This window comes from Canis lupus, chromosome 20, assembly GCF_011100685.1.
Source record: "Canis lupus familiaris isolate Mischka breed German Shepherd chromosome 20, alternate assembly UU_Cfam_GSD_1.0, whole genome shotgun sequence".
Lineage (NCBI taxonomy): Eukaryota > Metazoa > Chordata > Mammalia > Carnivora > Canidae > Canis > Canis lupus.
Genome location: NC_049241.1, coordinates 39,188,340 through 39,206,314, shown reverse-complemented (window position 1 = coordinate 39,206,314; position 17,975 = coordinate 39,188,340). Strand labels below are relative to the sequence as shown.

Here is a 17,975-nt window from a genome sequence, read left to right as displayed (position 1 = left end):
CCCCCATCTATGGCGCGAAATCTCAGGGGAGGGACCCTCAGATACCTTCTAATCCTCGGGTTTTCAAAGGAGTTTATGGGGATCACCGGAGAAGCTTCTGTTACCAAGGAGATCCCTGAGCCCCCCTCCCCCCTTCCCCTCCGGTCTGGGACCCAGTCCAGGAAACTGCATGTTTAACATCAGTTAACAGTGATCTACTTAACAACAGATTCTGATGGGGTAGGGCGTCGGCACCACACTTGGTGGGACACTGTCATGAATTTTGTAAAAGGAACAGCTGAGGCCCACAGAGTGAGCTGCCAACGGTCGGGATTCGAACTCAGGTCTCCGGCGTTCGGTTTTGAACCTTCCTGCCCCAAACCCTGAAACCCGGGAGCAAGAGGCTCCAGAGCGGTCCTGGGGTCTAGTGGCCACCCGGCCGCCAGCGCGGCTCCGGCAGCTTCCTCGGCCGAGTAGTGGACACGGGGTCCCGCCCCCAACCCTGGAATCCGTCCACGTGCTGCCGGGCCTGCGGGAGGCTACGCTAGACCACGCCCCTGGACCGACCCGGCGCCCCGGTTCTCGAACCCGAGCTGGCTGGTGACCCGCCGCCGCGGCCGGGTACCCAAACGCCAGCTCGGAGTAGTCCCCTCGGGCTGCGAGCGCGTCCCTTCCGTGACCTTCAGGAAGAATCGCCGGTCGCGGCCCGCAGGGAGCCAGCTCCCGCACATCCACGCACTCCCCCGGCCCGCGGGGCTGCGGGCGTGACTCGCGCGGCTGCTGCAGCGTCCCCAGGGCTCCCCCGGCGGAACCCAGGAGCGCTAGGAACCCTGGAGCTGAGCGGCCGGGTCCGCCCGACCCTTTTCTCCGACGCTCGGCGCAGCGCGGGTCCGGCATATCCGGGAGCCGAGCCCCGGCCTCTGCGCAGCCTGGCGGGCCGGCGGGGGGAAGCCTCCAGGCAGGTATGCGCTAGGAGTGGGAACCGGGACGGGGCCCCCGGACTGCCACACCCTTGAGTCCCTCCCCCCGCGTTATACAGATGCTGAAACGGGCTTGGGGAGAGGCGACGTCGCCTGGGTCATTAATAATGCCTTGCAGAGCTGAGAGGGAAGCAGCTGCGTCCCTGACCTCGGACCTCGGGCGCCTCTGGGGCAACGCTTAGTGGGCAGAGCCGCCTCTGAAGTCCGGGGGACCTGGGTTTGTGTCCTGCGTGGGACACGTCTAGCGAGGTGATGGTAGGCCAGTGGCTTTCCCTCTTGTAGCCTCCTTTCTCTTTCAGGTTCTCTTTGGAGATGTGACACCCAGCAGGGGCTCTATTAATACATGCTAGTTTGGACCTTGGTCTGTGCCAAGGGAAAGGGAAGCACTAATTTGATTTTTTTAATTATTTTTTTTATAAATTTATTTTTTATTGGTGTTCAATTTGCCAACATATAGAATAACACCCAGTGCTCATCCCGTCAAGTGCCCACCTCAGTGCCCGGCACCCAGTCACATCCCCCCCCACCTCCCCTTCCACCACCCCTAGTTCGTTTCCCAGGGGAACCACTAATTTTAACCCTTCTGTTAGACTTTGTGACAAATTAAAGTTAACAAAAGTGATAATTTTTTTTTTTTTTTAAGGCGGCAGTTTATCCTGATGTTTAGGATTATGGGTGAGACGGGGGTTGCGGGGGCGGGGGGTTAGCATACAGGTCAGTCACAGTACAAGAAAATGTCAAAAGCAAAGCTCCTAAGCAAAGGCAGTCTTCTCTTTCTTGTAAGTAGTTAAGGGCACGCAACAGAGTGCCTTCTGTGTGTTGAACTGGTTCCTGGCCCTTGACGTTCATTGTATAATATACTGCTTGCTATGGAGTTGGTGTTATTGTCCCCCCATTTCATGGAGGAGGACACTGGAACTTAGAAGTAATGACTTTCCCAAGGTCACACACATTAGGTGGAACAGATCTGTTCAAACCTCAATCCTAGGCCACGGTGCATTGCCAGGGACTGAGCTCCGGATTCAGCCCACTTCAGCTAAAAACATGAAGAAGACATAACTGGTCACAGAGGAGAAGAATGAAATAGATGGGTGAGGGTCTAAAATGGGATTGAGGTTAGCAGAGCAAGGGCATGCTCTGTCTCAGGCAGCAGGTCAGAGGGGAGTGGGTCACACAAGGCTCAGCTGCTCTCCTGGTTCTCCTTCCTTCTCCCAGGGCAGCAGTCACATCTGGAGCAGAACCACCTTGAGGAACCAGTGTCCATGACCATCTTTGGCAACTGACATCACAAGGAAGACTTACGGACTTGGGAGTGTTCAGGAGAATCATTCCCCAAGATATGGAGCTTGGGGGCCGAATGCTCTGGGCCCTCCTGTCTGGCCCTGGGAGGAGGGGAGGGACCAGGGGCTGGGCCTTCAGCTCATGGCAACCCCATCTGCCTCTGGCTGGGTTGTTGAATGCCAAAGAACTGGTCAGGCACTGGACTGCAGTCTTTGAGAAGAGGGGGATCCCTGAGGCCCAGGCATCCAGTGAGTACATCGTGGCTCATGTCCTTGGAGCCAAAACAGTTAAGTGCAGTATTGTCAAGAGTGCAGAAGAGGAGGGAGGGAGAGACCTAGGGAAGAACATCCAGGCATTTCTGCCCCACTGAGAATGCTGAGTTGAGAGTGATGGGTTTTTCTGGAGGAATGTTTTTAGTAGATACTTATTTATTCATCCAATGAACTATTACAGTGTGTGTCAGGCAGTAGGGGTCCAGGGATGGGTTGGTGTTGGGCCCACAGGTATTGTTCACATAAACCTGGGTCAGGCCCTCGATTGGGGAGTCAGCCACTCACATTCTCTGTGGGGCAGTTTCAGAGCCTGAGGCCAGAACTTTGGACACAGCCCCTGACCCCTTGGCAGTTGCAGTGCATCCAGGAGCTAAGTAGCCGCCGATTGCAAAGGTGAGCACCCATGGGCCAGACCTGAGGACTCTGTCAGGAACAGGTGTCTGGTTTCCACCAGGCCGACTCATGCACGGTCAGGAGGAAGAAAGTATCCGAGGACTAGGGAGGTGTTGGTATAAGGTATGGATGAGAGGGGGATCAGGCAAGTAGAAGGGAAGGAGGGAATGCCTTGCCTCAGAGTCCTGGGGTACAGGAAGCATGACCCTGACATTTTTGGTATCCCGCAAGGGGTATCTCTCAACCCAGTCGTGGTCCTGTTGGTCCAGGCTCTGGCACTGATGATCACCCAGCTGCCCCCTCTGCAGGATGCCTGTGCAGTACATCCTGGGTGAATGGGACTTTCAAGGGCTCAGTCTGAAGATGGCCCCCCCAGTGTTCATTCCTCGCCCGGAAACTGAGGTAGGTGTGCTACCAGGGCAGGGCAGCATGGATAAGAACAGTGGGGTTTTGAGCACCTTTCTTGCCCCATATTTCCTCCAGGGGGCGCTGGGACCCCATGATTTTTGTCCTCAGAGGCCTTCTCTGGCTACTGGTGTCTCATGGTTGGCTGAGTAGGAGGGGCCAAGAGTACAGAGGTCTCCTGCTGGCTTCCCTGACTGTCCTCGTGTCCCAGGCCTGGCCTACCCAATCCATGGTGGGGGAAAAAATTCCCTCTTCCTTCTCAGGAAGCATGGGTGAAATGGATAGTGTTCCAGCAGGACACCCAGAGGCCTGGTACAGCTGTGTGACCTAAGGGCCTCTAGCCTAGGGAGGGAATCTGACTTGGTCCTCTTAGATCTACTGTCTGGTCAGGTAATCACCTGTGTCCCTCATGTTACTATTAATAGGGATTGTGTGGCCCCAGTGTGCTATTCCTTGGTGATACACCCTTATTCTGGGAGAGATGCTCCCTGTGGCCCTTCTTGGGTTTCCCCCTAACACTGTAGGGAGCCAGAGAGAGCAGAGCAGATGGATAGGGCTGATGGGCAAGAAGGCACCAGGTTCCGAGCAGGGGTGTCTCTTGAAACGTACCCAGGCATACAACCATTCCCGGGAAAGATCAGGCTTCATTCACCTGCCCAAAAAGGGACCCAGAGCCCCTCCTCACTTTCCTAGCCTCTCCCCCCGAGCCAAGAAACTCTCTGACCCCATTCGCTTCCATATCATGTGCTTGAGAAGCCAGGTCCTCACTTTACGGCCCAGTGTTGGGAGGGACAGTAGGGAATATGAGAACTTCCTGAAGTCGCAGGGCTGCCAAGGGGAGGAGCATAGGGGCAGCATTTAGACTTCCTGACTCAGTCGGGGCCCCATCCTTCCCATGGGGCTACTCTATCTGAGATTGGATGAGTTGGGATGGAGTGCAGAGATCCAGAGCAGGATGTGAACTGCCACCTGTAGCCTCTTGGGAGGGTACCCAGTGTCTTTCCCAGGCATGTGAACTTTGGCTGGGAGGTCACTCAGAGTCTTCTGAGGCTGCTAAGGGTCAGGGCAGGGGAGGGAAACTAGTGATGACCTTTGAGTCCTCCTCAGGGCTGATCTGGCACCAGCCATGTGCTCCAGGGTTCTGAATATCGGATGTAGACTTCCAGCTCTCATCGGCCCCCCGGCCCCCATTCCTCTGTGGGTCTGAGCCAAGAAAGCAGCTCTGCTGCAAGGGGGAGGGGAAAGGGAAGACAGAGGGGGAGGCTGTGGTTGGGAGGCCAGGTCCTTACCTCACTGTACAGACGTTTCTGAGAACTTGCCAGGTTTGCCCCATTGTGAAGCCACATTGGGGGTGCTTTACCAAGAACTTGAAAGGACGTGGCCTGTGGCAGGGAGTAGGGAGAATGAGTTGCAGGGGAGAGATCATGGTGCCTATGTTCTTTCCATCCACTGAAAGGCAGTTTTGGTTAACGGGGGCAGAAGTCAGAAATGTGAAGGTGTATGTGGCATGTGGCTCAATGAGTTGGGCTTTCCCTGGGGGTGGTAGGGTGGCTTAGTCTTCGGCCTGCCAGTGTGTGCAGTGGGAAACCCAAGGCTGGGAGTGTGAGCCATCCCTATCCAACCTGGAGAGGTGAGGCTCTGTGGGGTGTAGGAGGCTCAACGCCTTGTCTGTGGTTGGCTTGCGGGAGATAGTGCCACCCTCCTGGGGCTGCCTACCAAGAGGATCCTAATGGAGGGTACTCAGAGCACTCAGTTCCTGCTGAGGCCTTGGCCGACCTCTTGAGGGGTCCTGGGGTCCAGTTGAGACAGTGGCTCCAGCAGAGCCAAAAAGCTGCCTATTTCCCACATTTCCCCATCCCCCATCCCAGGTCCTGCTGAGGCCTTGGCTGATCTCTTGAGGGGGTCTGGGGTCTTGTTGAGACAGTGGCTCCAGTAGAGCCAAAAAGCTGCCTGTTCCCCACATTCTCCCATCCCCCATCCCATCATGGTTTTGGATTCTTATTTACCTGGAGGAGGTGCCCTGGGTCTGTGACCATTTGGCTTTCAGCCTCCCCTAAAGAGCCACCAATTTCATGCTGATGGAGGCTGGAGGCTCTTCACTTGGTGAGGAGGAAAGTTTCTGGACTTTTTGCGGGTGGTCTCTACCCCTAGCACCCAGGTGGTCCCAAAGCTAAGATAATGCTCGAGTGGTCTGGAGTGTAACAGAGGGATTAGAGGGCACTGGGGGCAGTGGAGGCCCAGTCTTACACTTCACATGCTGCCTGGGGTGGCCGTTCATATATGTGGTATGCGTCTCTGAGGTCAGGGGTGTCTCTGTGAGGAGGCTGGTCAAGAGGTCATTCTCCAACCAGAGTAGGTCTGTCAGTGGCCAGGAAACCAAAAGAAGTTCACACCACTGACAAGTCTCAGCTATTCTATCAACCGCTCAGTATGTGGCCTCAGCGCTGACACCACAGTCTCCACTGTAGCCCTAGATTACTTGCGCTATGTCATTCCCAACACTGTGGGGCCAGATTGCTGCAAGCACCCTTACAGTCTCCCGGAGTGCCTGCTACAGCGCTGGCGGGAGCAAGTGAGGGGAATAGAAAGGGTTGGACCCACTGACCAAGTTCTACTTGTCTTGGACTTGCTACCTAGGGACAGGTGAGCTCTCTGCTCCTGGTATTGGGGGGCCTCTAAGAGTGAAATGCCTTTTGGGACTCAGCACTTGAGGAGCTTACATGGAAAACGGATCTGAGTGACCTGGAGCCACTGAGCCTGACTGTTGACATTGGAGGTTTGGGGGGACCTGGTGAGGGAGTCTGAAACTCAGAGGGTAACTTCCCACAATCACTGAGAAAGAGCTTTCCAAAGCCCTTGTGAAGTAGTCAGGAGGCCTCCCTGAGGGTCAGACCTTGCCTGTGGGACACGCTGTGATGGGTTAGATCCCTGGTCTTCCCATCATGGAGCCTTCAGTCTGGTGGGAGAGGCAAACCGCATCCTAGACTTGAGACTCATGGTGAGGAAAACCATGAGAGAGACCCTGCCAGGGGGTGAGGAAGCCTTTCTGGAGGAGGTAGACTTCTTTATAGATGATGGAAGCACCCACTTGCTGACCCCTCTGCCCATTCCCTGAGCCAGCCCTGCCTGGGATCCCAGGAGTCCCAAGTAAGACAATCACTCCTCAGGGCTGCCTTTGAGAAGGAGGGACACTGCCCTTTTCCAGCCCCATGCCAGCTACTTGGGGCCTCACTCCACTACTCATTAGAAACGATTGGCTTCTGGGCAGCAGCAGCCCCCTCTAGCCCTCACCTCTTCCCTCTATTGGCTTCCATGCACAGTCCCCCGTAGGTGGCAGATGGTGGACAAGACCATTGTTTCCAAAGTGACAGTGTCTAGAAGTGTCCCCCAGCCTCCAAGACAGGTATGGTGCAGTCAGGCACCTCCCATCACTCCATGCCCACTTATCCCATGCCCTGTGTGGATGGGGCTCAGGCAGGACTCTGTTGTCTCTACTATGCCCCACCCCTATGAAGGGAATTCCCTGTTCTTTTGGCCTGGGAACCTCCCTGGGAGCGTCCTAAGTTCAGCTCTAGGAAGAAGCTGGGGAAACTTTGGCTCCTGATGATTGGCCACTATGAGCTGTAAGCTGGGCTCTAGGAGGGGCCTTGACCCCTGGGCCTTGGCTTCCTCATGAGCTGGTTGTGAGGATCCAACAGATTAAAGGAAGGAAAGCTCTGGAAGCAGGGCCAGTCACAGAAGAAGTGGCCAGGAACCATCAGGTGTGGTTCTTAGCATTGCCATGAGCACGAGACAGAAAACTGTCTATAAAGGACCTAGCTGGGGTTATTGGACACTTAACACGTACTGGGAACAGGATCTGTGTTTCATGAATGCGGTTCTGTTTAGTCCCTCAGACACTCCGATGAGGTTGGTTATCCTCAGTGGCTCAGTTTTACAGATGGGGAATCTGAGGTGTAGAGAGGGAGATGAAGCTGTCTGGCTTTAGTCATCCCCTCTGCATTCACACAAAAGCTAACCATGCTTGGGCCTCTCTGCCAAGACCCCCAAGGAGGCCAGGTTGACGCTAACTCTGATTCAGATCCCTCTGCCTCACAGGAGTTGGTTGAGTGGGTGCTAGAGGAGGTAGCCCAGAGTCCCTGTGCAATGGGAACCCAAGATGGCCCCCTCATCCTGGAGGTGGGCTGTGGATCGGGAGCGATCTCCCTCAGTCTACTGAGTCAGCTTCCCCAGGTGAGCCCCCTCTGCATCCCTGTGCCCCACCCTGAGTAGACTGGGACTGCCACTCACTGGTCCTCTCCCCATCCATCTCTGCTAGAAGCACTTGAAGGGAGGTGGCCACACATGAGAGGACAGGGCTGCCTCCAGCCCATCATGGTTACAGCCTCTAACTCCCATCTTCTGTCTGGCCAGACTCTGGCTACAAAGAGGGGACAGCTGTTGAGTATTTCTCCAGGCACCCTGCCTCCTACGTACCCTTTGATTGTTTTTGGTGCAGAGCCGAGTCATTGCTGTGGATAAAGGAGAAGCTGCCATCTGTCTTACCGAGGAGAATGCTCAGAGGTAGGTGGGCAGAGGGGACAGAAGGTCAGAATTGGGGAAATCCAACTTTGGGCCCTGATCTCAGTCCCTATTCAGATGTTAAACTCATTGACATTTGCTTTCCACTCCTAAGAAAAGGGAGACGGGGAAGGGTGGCCTAGCCTGGATCCCACAGGATTATGAGGGATGGTGGGCACCAGAGATCTGCCAGTCCAAGAAGGGTTTATTCTCACAGTCCTGGTAGCCATGAGTAGGAGTCTCCCCCGTGCTCACCCTCACTTTCCATTTCCCCAGGCTTCGGTTGCTGGACAGAATTCGGATTGTCCCCCTCGATGTGACCTTAGGTACTTTCTCTACTGACCTTCCCTGGGGTGGGGATCCTGGGTATGGGTACTGCTTTGTGGGTGGGGATTCTGCAGAGATGAAAGGAGAGCTTCCCCAATGTTCATTCATACGTGTGCTCGCACATGCACACGCAAACATAGGGGTATCTCAGACCAATCCCTGCTGAGGACACACAAGGCCCTGTTGCATCATAGGCTGATCTGACCCATGCAGGGATTGGCCACAGGACCTTTCTTACTTTCTGAACCCCCCATAACTAATGAGTATAACTAGGGCTTGCTTGTTGTTAAGAGATGAACAGAAGCTCAAGAGAAAGCCTTTAGGACCAAAATACTTTAATACTTTAGTGCCTGCCTGCCCTGTTCATATCTGGCCCAGACACTGTATGGCTCAGCCACACCTTTGCAGAGTGTCCTTGGGTTCTGGCTCCAGTTCTGGCTTCATTACGCATCTGTAGGATCTTTGAGCCTTGTGTGCACCATCTAGAGTGTGATACACTGGGTATAGCACATGGCTCCTGGACAGACCCAGTAAACAGTTGCCAGGAATTGACTAACTGAGACCAGGCATGCCCTCCATACACTCAGCCCACGTTGGTTATGAGGCAGTGTATGGCAGGGCCAGTGGAGCTGCAGAGGACACAGGCTCTTGCTTTGACCAAGCAATCAGAGAGGGCTTCCTGAAGGTAGCACCTGAACTGAATTTTGCTTATTGGGGAAATTTTTGACGGGAAGAAGAGAGGGCAGGATATTCTAGGGAAGAGCTGTCATCTCAGAGTATACCCACTCCTGACCCATCTGTAGGCGGGGACCCTGGGCACTAATCTGCAACTCTGGGTTATCAGGGCTAGAGACAGGCCCAAGGTATGGCTTGGGGAGAGGGACACCCAAGGGACATGGTGGGAAGTAGAGTTGTCACCCTTTCTCTGCTGTATGTTCCCTTTGACCATAGAAGGGAGCTGGGCGCACCTCCTGCCCTGGGGCCCCGTGGACCTGGTTGTCAGCAACCCTCCCTACATCTTCCACCAGGACATGGAGCAGCTGGCCCCTGAGATCCGCAGGTGCAGGGTGTGGTGGGAGGGAGGCTGGGCCTGAGAGGGTCTAGTGGGCTGTGTCTACCCTGGGGGACTGTACCACTGGGAGGCACAGGGAGGGAGAAGGGGCTGAAAGGGGCAGCGATGTTCCAAGGGAGGCTCACTCTGGAGCCCACAAATCTGCTTGGTTTGACTTCTGCTTTCCCGTTTAAGACACTGGATAATCACTGAACCTCTCTGAGCCTCATTTCTGGCTTTTGAAAGGCGAGTGTTAGAGCTTTGTAGGGCCATGGGGAAGACCTAGCAATGACTGACATAACAGATGTGGTATAGGATACATAGAAGGTGCTCAGATGGGTATGTCATTTTTACGGAAGATTGAGGCCCAGAGAAGAAAGATGCCTGGTCTAGGGCCATGTGGGGGCGGAGCAGGAAAGCTGGGACTAAGACCCTACTCCAAGCTTTGCTCTGAGCCATCCTGTTCTCAAACAGGGACTGAGAACCAAGGGTAGCCCAGGAGTCCTTGGACAGGGCAGCGGTAATGTAGATCAGGGTGCTGGCTCCCCTTTTCTGGGTTCTCAGGAGTGGTCTGGGCCAGCTCCAGGCCTCTCCAGACCAAACATGGGAACAACCTTGTTGTGGGTAGATCTTCATGCCCTGCTCTCAGTGGGATTCACTGAGAACGCCCAGCATTGCCTGGTGGGGTGCTGCCTGTGGGAGGTAGGAGAATCAGAGCTGCCATTTGGGGGCCCCCTCTTCTGGCTCCTCAGATTTTCTGAGGCAGAGAGTGTAAGTTCCATAGGGCCCCTTTGTGGAGGGCCCTGCTTAGCTCTTCCACACTTTTTACACCTCCCTCTGTTTCCCCTTCAGCTATGAAGACCCACTAGCCTTGGATGGTGGGGAGGAGGGCATGGACATCATTATCCACATCTTGGCCCTGGCACGTTGGCTCCTGAAGGACTCTGGGTATGGATAGGGCAGGTCTCCTGGATCTGTCCCAGTGTGTACTGGGCCTGTCCTAACAGTCATTCTTATCCCAGTCCTCCCTGCCCAAGCAATGCAGAAGTGCAGGTCCTACCTCTAGCCTGGTTGAGCTGACCCATTTCTCCCCCATGTAGGAGCATCTTCTTAGAAGTGGACCCAAGACACCCAGAGCTTGTTGGCAACTGGCTTCAGAGCCAGCCTGACTTGTCCCTTGATCTCGTGGCTATGCGCAGAGACTTCTGTGGGAGGTGAGCTCTACCCACCCCACCTCCACCCCCACACTTGTCTTTCTTTTATTTATTTATTTATTTTAAAGATTTATTTATTTATTCATTCAGAGAGAACGAAGAGAGAGACAGAGACACAGGCAGAGGGAGAAGCAGGCTCCCTGCAGGAAGCCCGATATGGGACTTGATCCTGGGTCTCCAGGATCACACCCTGGGCTGCAGGCGGCGCTAGACTGCTGCGCCACCGGGGCTGCCCCACACTTGTCTTTCTACAGCTCTGGCTATAGGGAGAGTGTGCTGTTTCCACTCTGCTCATCCCCTGGGACCTAGGCAGTAATTGGTCTCTTATTTCTGTCTCCTTAGGCCCCGGTTCCTGCATATCCAGAGGTCTGGGCCACAACGTGGCTGCCCTGCAGATGCCTGGCCAGGGCCCCAGCCTGCCAGAGTGCCTGGCTGATAGTTCTTCCTGGAATGCTACTCGGAGGGAGGTGATGGTACCTTCCAGAACCCAGGTGCATTTGACATTTCACATGGTTCTGTGATTCTACATTTCTGTATGTTCTATATATCCTAGGAGACTTGAGGGTAGAAGCAAGGGTGGAGTGGCAAAGAACAAGGGCATCTATAGTTTGGCTCAGAGCTGAGCAGGCCCAGGATCCCAGTCTGGCTCCATCACATCAGTGTGGCCAAGGGCAGGTTGCTCAATGTCTCTGTGGGTGGAATTGCCTTGGGGAAGTTGGGAGGTTGGCCAATAAAGTGTTGAGAGACCAACAAATAGTGATCTAATGTTTTGTTACTGTGATTTGTGGGTCCCCTGACCCCCTGGTCCCCAGTGCTTGGGGTAAAAGCTTCCTCCTCAATCCATCAGTCTCCCAGCCAGTGGGGGTTTGGGAGCACAGTGTGGAGAATGGCACATGGGTGCTCTTCCTGGCCTTGGATCTCAGGGTGCACGGCTCTGAGCAGCTCACTTCTGGGGTTGACTTAGCCCTCCACTGCCCCAGATGTGCTCCCACATACTTCCCTGATGCGTTTAGGTTCTGAGCACAGGAATATCATCTGAACTTCAGTTCAGAGACAGCTGCCTGCTTTGCAGGAGGGGAGTGGGCTGAGGGACTTTGTTGCACTGTTCTCTTATCACATATCCGCATTTATTTAATGGGAGGCTTGTGTCAGTGAGGAGTGAGCAGGGTTTATGTTTACTTTTTATTCTCTCTCTGTCTCTCTTTTTTTTAAAGATTTTATTTATTTATTCATGAGAGACACACAGAGAGAGGCAGAGACACAGGCAGAGGGAGAAGCAGGCTCCATGCAGGGAGCCCGACGTGGGACTCGATTCCAGGACCCCAGGATCATGCCCTGGGCTGAAGGCAGGCACTAAACTGCTGAGCCACCCAGGCGTCCCTTTACTTTTTATTCTCATAGTTTTTGGCTAAAATATTCCTTCCAGGTTGACTTTGGAGTTTCAGATAACCCATCTGTCCCTGGTTGGGGCTGAGGAGAGTGAGAGGTCCAGAAAAGCAGGCACCCGGTTGTGACCCCAGCTCTGGTCTGTGCAGATGTGTGACCACCAGGAGGCCTAAAAGCCCAGCCCTTCTGTCCATAGCGGCAGAAACCTCCAAGTTGGCAGGTGCTGGTATGAACCTGCATCAGGTTGGGTCCTGAGGAATGTGGTAGACCAGACTGGCTCACCCCACTGGCATTTTCAAGGGCCTGACCTCATGGTGCGGTGGCCAGAGGCAGTGTGGTTTAGTGAGCAGCATCCTCTGCTGGAGCCAGGATGCTGGGTTCCAGGGCTGTGTCTTGCACCAGGACAGTTCCTTTTCCTTCAAGAAGCTGGCTCTTACTGGTTCCAAGCCCAGTGCAAGGTAGCAGCCTCATTTTACTTTCTGTAAGCCAAGTGGTGTATGTAGCTGGCATCTGAATTCTCACTCTCCTGACAGGGACTCCCCAAGAGATATGGCCTGCTTCACATCCCATTGTGAGGTAGCCAAGTGGAGATGGGAAGTGAGATCCCTGCCTTTGGGATCTATATTGCTGGGATCCTACCTGGCCTGAATGACACCCCCCCCACACACACACACACTGTGGCTTAGCAGGGACCACACTGCAGCTCCCAGGGCTCCAATATCATGCCCCTTGCCCAGCCCCAGCTGCAGGGACTCCTCAGAGGAGGAGCAGGGACTCCCTGTCACAGCTGTCTGGAAGGAACCTGGGAGGGTGCCGTGTAGAACACAGCCAGAGTAGGCTTCTGGCTTTCAGAGCCCCTTCTGCTCTCGGACCTTTGCCTATGTAGGTCCTTACTGGTGTTGCCCTTCCCCTCCTGCTGTGCCCTTCGATTCGTGCTGTCTTTAGCAGCATCTCAGGGCCACTGTCCTGACCTAGCCATCAGTTAACCCCTGGTCTCACAGCCTGGGCCACACTTCTGCCAGTGCTGGCTTCCCTGATGGTCTCAACCTCCTGGCCTCAGACCCATCACTGAGGAAAGGTCTTGGCAAGCATGTGGATATGGCACCTTAAAAGGACATAATGAAGAGAGTGACAATGTAGGGACAGCTGGGGTCACTGAAGCAGGAGCCACTTTTGGGGACAACCCTTCCCAGAAAGCTTGATTCCTTTGGTAAAGAGGTTCAGGCCAAGTGGACTGACAGGCAGGGCCTCAAGCCTATAGCCACTGGCTTGATTGGGCCTTAATGTTGAGCTCTGATGTTGGAGCCACATCAACCTGTGCAGATCCCGGCATTTGCCTTTCGCCAAGATGTGACCCTGGGCAGGTGACTTCACTTCACTTCACTTCCCTCAGCTTGGCTTCCACACCTAATAAACGGGACCACATGCTTTATCTCATAGGATGGTTCTGAGGAGTCACTGGGATGCACCTTCCATGGGGCACTGTGAGTGTTTTCACTGCTGCTTCAGAGAGCAGATGTGGGGAGATGGAGGGCCTGTGTACCCTCATGGGTCTGTCAGGTGCTTGTCACCAATGCAAAGCAGGCAGAGTCATGGCAGTCTGGAAAGGAGGGAAGGCTGGGATTTTACTCTTGGGCTCTTGACTTCTACCTGCCCTCTGGAGATGGAGCCCCTGAGAGGTTGGTAGCCTGGTTGCCCAGATTTTCCCTCAGCCTCTCCTGTCCCTCCTCACATGGCTTGAATGTCCTGAGGTCCAGGCCATAACGGCTGGTGGCTCTGCCTGGAGAAAGCCAGGCTCACCTGCCCTGTCCTCCTGCTTTCCTGGGGCCAGAGCAAGAGTTGAGTTGAGTTGTCCCCTCTGGCATGTGTCATGAAACTGATGGTACAGTCCATCTTCAGGTCCCTGAGGTCTTGAGGGATGTGCCTGTTGCCTGTCCAGCCTCCTTCAGCCAAGCCCTAAGCATGGGCACCGAGTGAAGGAGTCCTTGACTGATGTACTCTGAAAGCCACTCCATCCCCTCTGCTGACAGTTGAGGAAACCGAGACTTTGCCTCACAGTTGGATGCTTGTCCTAGCTGCCCATGGGTTTCTCCATGAGGGCTCATCTAGCTGCTCTATTGATGTGTGCCCCCCAAACCCTTTTCTGCCACTCGCCTCTATCTGAACCCTGAGCCATTAACTGCTGCCAGTCCCTGCCTCAAACCCATGGCTGTCTCATCATAACTTGAGTGTGTTTGCTGTGGCTTACAGAGTCCAGGTCTGAAGAGGTACGGCAGGATGGCTCCAGGAAAGGCCCTGTGGACCCTTTTCGGGCCCCATCAGTGCTCTGAGTAAGCACTCCTGTCCGTCAAAACAATGGGTTCTACTGCTCAACAGTTTTGAGAACTGCTTTAACCTTTTCAGACCAGCATGTCCTTCCCTGTCCACAGCTCTGGACTGCAGCCTCCTTGCAGAACTTTCCATTCCCTAAACGCAACTCCTTCCCTTCTTCTAGGTATGCCTCCCATCAGGAGTGACTTGCCCACCACTGCCAGTCCTAACGATCCCTTCCTTCAAGCTCCAGCACAAATGCTGCCTCCTCCAGAACACCTGCCTTTTCTGACTTCTCTTTCTCCCCGCCAGCCCCTAGGTGAAACTTCTGCCAATACCAGTGACATTCTGCCCCATGCATTTGGTAACCTTCTGGTCTCCCTCATCTCTCCAGGGCCCTGTGTGGGTCTGGTACACCCCAAGGTCAGTCATATCCACTAATAAACCAACAATATATGTGTTTTTTAGAATGAAGCTGGAACTTCTGTGTGGCTCACATCTGCTCTGATAGCAGCTTTTGCATATTCTAACCAGTAGGGAGAAGAAGCCATGAGGGCCCAACCTCCCATCCGAGCTAGGCAGCTATTCAAGTTGAGCCATGGCTGCTAATGGGCTCAAGTGCACCTGATCTGTGCACAGTGGCTGCGCCAGGAGTACAGGCTGTCCTTGGCGGCAGCAGGGGCAGGCGCCAGGTTTCCTGGAGCTCTGGGCTCCAGCCAGCCCGCAGCCAGAGTCTTGGCCAGAATAGCAGCCTGAGCCCCCCATCATGACTCCTCAGTCCTAGATCAGCCCCCTGGATGGGGCGTGGGAGTGGCAAAGCTACCGTGCCCCTCCTGTGGCAGATAGGAAAATGGCTCCAAAGATGCTCGTGTCCTAAATCCCCCAAACCTGTGAATTTGGCAAAAGGAACTTTGTTGGTGTGATCAAGTTAAGGGTCTTGAAACGGAAAGATTATTCTGGATTATTCAGATGGGCTCAGTGTAATCAACACGTGTCCTTAGAAGAGGAGGGCTGGGCTATCAGAAGAGATATGAGGGAAGCAGAGGTCACAGTGAGGCAGCCGAAGCAAAGGGCCGTGAGCCAAGGAATGCAGACAGCCGCTAGACACTGGCAAGGGCAAGGAAATGGATTCTCCCCTAGAGCCTCAAGAAAGAGTAGAATCCTGCCAACACCTAAATTTTCACCTAGTAAAACTAATTTTGGATTTTCAACCTCCAGAACTGTAAGATGATTAAATTTGTGTTGCTTTAAGCTGCTGGATTTGTGGTAATATGTTATAGCACCAATAGGAAACTAATACAGATTGTGGTACTTGAAGTGCTGCTGTAACAAATACCTAAAAATGGAAGTGGCTTTGGCAATGGGCAGGGGCCGGAGGAATTTTGAGGTGATGATAGATTGCCTCTGCTCTGAGAGGTGGGGTGGCTGGGATGGGGAACCCTTCTCCATCTGGAGACCTGAGCTGCCCCGGCCCCCCATCTACAGGTCTCACATGTGGTAGAGCTGGCCCTTATAGCAAAAAGACTAGAAGAGTGCTCAGGGTGGCCCTGGAGAAGCTAACCTGGCACCTGGGGCAGCTGGGGAATGGGACTATGATCCTGGGAGAGGAAGCAAGGCTGGTTCCATGGCCCATCTCTGGTGGCATGGGGTCCACCCAGGCCTTCAGAGAGGATCTCAGAGACTGGATCTGAGTGTGGTTCTGGCCCCCATGGAGTCATGTGGCTGGCCCAGCACCTCTTGAGTATTGAGGATGAGTAGGGGCTCTGTACTCTCTGGGATGCAGGTACCACATCTGTGAAATGGGCACCATAGTCCCTGACTTCAAGCTGATGACCCCGACCCCTCTCTGTAAGCTTTGGAGGATTCAGCTTTAGCCACCAGCCAGTGCCCAGCTCCTGCTACAGGCCTGGACTGGGCTATGTGGCTCAGATAGAATTAAATCATTCCTAGGATTTTCAGCCCTGTGGTTCCCAAAGCTAAGGTGCCAGTTAGAGTCCTTGACCCTGTGTCTGTCCACACTGGGACCAAGACTCCACTCCAGATGAAGGGAACTCAGGGATCTGGAGGCACCATCCCACCTGGCCAAGGCCTGGGGCTTCGGAAGCCACAGTCCCATCTCAGGAGCCACAGGGAGAGCTACTAGGAGGCCAGACATGGGCTGGTGTGCTCATGGCATGTCTGGGACTGTGGATTCTCCTGATACGCTTTGTATGAAGCTGAGAGGGCCTGATTGTATTAGATGGGGTAGATTGTAGCAAGATTCGTGTCCACTCCCTGATCTTCCCTTTTTCTAAACAGAAGGAAGGGGGTTACTCAGGGTCGCATAACACTTGCCTCCTGACTCAGCCTCCATTGCTGCCAAGGGCCTGAGGTCATTTACTTGGATGGTGTGGCTCTTTCATATAGCTCTTCATGTGGCTCCTAAGCAAAACTGACTTAACCCTTGCTGAGGAGTTGGATGGAGGAGTGGGTGGCCAGGACCACAGTGGGGCCCTTGACTCTGACTGGAGCCTGGGGTTCCTGGGGCCACCATAAATTCGGGAGTGGGGTAGTAGGGATAGTCAGCTTGAGAGTGTGGGATGCCATCAGGACATCTCAGAGGCAGTGTCAGACAATGGGCAGGTGTCGGGAGATCCAGAGGCCACCAGGCCACAGTGGGGCCCTTGACTCTGACTGGAGCCTGGGGTTCCTGGGGCCACCATAAATTCGGGAGTGGGGTAGTAGGGATAGTCAGCTTGAGAGTGTGGGATGCCATCAGGACATCTCAGAGGCAGTGTCAGACAATGGGCAGGTGTCAGGAGATCCAGAGGCCACCAGGGCAGAGGTCAAATTGGGAAGGTGAGGTGAAATTGGGAAGACTCTTCCCAGTCCTGAACATGGCCAGCAACTAACAGGGCATCTCCAGGTGCCAGGTGCTGCCCACACTGGCAGAAATCCCATCCATACATCAGGGATGGCTTTCTTGGCTGCTAGATGGGTGAAGAGACTAGAGCTTAAGTTGCCCAACGTCACACAACCAGGAAGTGGCCATGGTCCTCTGATGTCCCAGCTGGAGGCCAGGGTGGGGGGAGTGAGGAGGGGGAAAGGGGAAGGCAATGAGCAGGTCTGGGAGGCTGACTGTAGCCCAGGGCCTCAGTTCCCAGGAGGGTCCCCACCTACCTGTGGGTAGGGGGGTGCAGCAGGGCTGACCAGGTCTTCTAGGTAGAGGGGAATGTGCTGAATCATCCAGAAGCATCAAGTGTAGAGCAAGCATCCTTCCCTTCCAGGTATGCAGTTTTCACGCTCAGCATGGGAGGAACCAGGCAAAGGGCCCTGCGTGCAGGGCAGAGCATGGCCACTACTGAAAGGAGACATGTTCTCTGGCCATGGGGTGGGACTGAGACCTCAGACTCTGCTTCTCCATTGATAGGCAGGTACAGAAAGTCCCATCTCAGCATGAAGGGGATCAAGCCAGCTGTGGCAGTCAAGGAGTTTTAGGTCCCCAGGCCTGGGGGGTTCTGGAAGGAGGCGCCCAGTGGATGTGCCTGCAACCCTTCTCAAAGGCATTCCACAGGTCTCCCTCTTTGCCTGCTCACAAGTCCACCATCGATTCCTCATTCTGCCCAGCCCCTTAGAACCATGGGGTTTGTTCTTTCAAACTAAGTTTCAGGTGGAATTCAAATATGTATTTTTACAAAGATAAAAACAATATCTTAAGCATAAATTTATTTTTAAGGTTCACATACTCAACATCTTAGCATTAAGTCCATCAAAAACAGCAGTGAACACGTTTGTACTGAGGGCTGAGATAGAAGCCACAGTCTTGTGTCAGCCTCGG

At 54.2% G+C, this 17,975-nt stretch overlaps 1 protein-coding gene across 10 annotated transcripts; it reads left to right on the top strand.

Annotated features, from left to right (window-relative positions):
* The first annotated feature begins 789 nt into the window (after positions 1-789).
* On the top strand, positions 790-11,216 carry HEMK1 (HemK methyltransferase family member 1). 10 transcript variants are annotated; one of them, XM_038566343.1, is made up of 13 exons: positions 846-941; positions 1,078-1,214; positions 1,948-2,050; positions 2,175-2,526; positions 2,814-2,905; positions 3,214-3,307; positions 7,409-7,543; positions 7,809-7,873; positions 8,147-8,196; positions 9,149-9,257; positions 10,101-10,196; positions 10,349-10,462; positions 10,805-11,216. In XM_038566343.1, exons 4-13 carry the CDS (start codon positions 2,299-2,301, stop codon positions 10,896-10,898), a joined length of 1,077 nt encoding a protein of 358 aa, XP_038422271.1. In that variant the 5' UTR covers positions 846-941; positions 1,078-1,214; positions 1,948-2,050; positions 2,175-2,298; the 3' UTR covers positions 10,899-11,216. The 10 variants fall into 10 exon arrangements, with proteins under 10 accessions (XP_038422269.1, XP_038422276.1, XP_038422275.1 ...); XM_038566345.1 differs by lacking the exon at positions 1,948-2,050 and having other exon boundaries at positions 1,078-1,208; XM_038566342.1 differs by lacking the exon at positions 1,948-2,050.
* The last annotated feature ends 6,759 nt before the right edge of the window (positions 11,217-17,975 follow it).

Excerpts from the sequence above, each read along its gene's own strand:
- HEMK1 (XM_038566341.1), top strand. The coding sequence starts at position 2,299 with ATGGAGCTTGGGGGCCGAATGCTCTGGGCCCTCCTGTCTGGCCCTGGG. Across the intron at positions 2,906-3,213 it reads AGTAGCCGCCGATTGCAAAG|GATGCCTGTGCAGTACATCC; the intron begins GTGAGCACCCAT and ends CCCCCTCTGCAG. Across the intron at positions 8,197-9,148 it reads CCCCCTCGATGTGACCTTAG|AAGGGAGCTGGGCGCACCTC; the intron begins GTACTTTCTCTA and ends CTTTGACCATAG.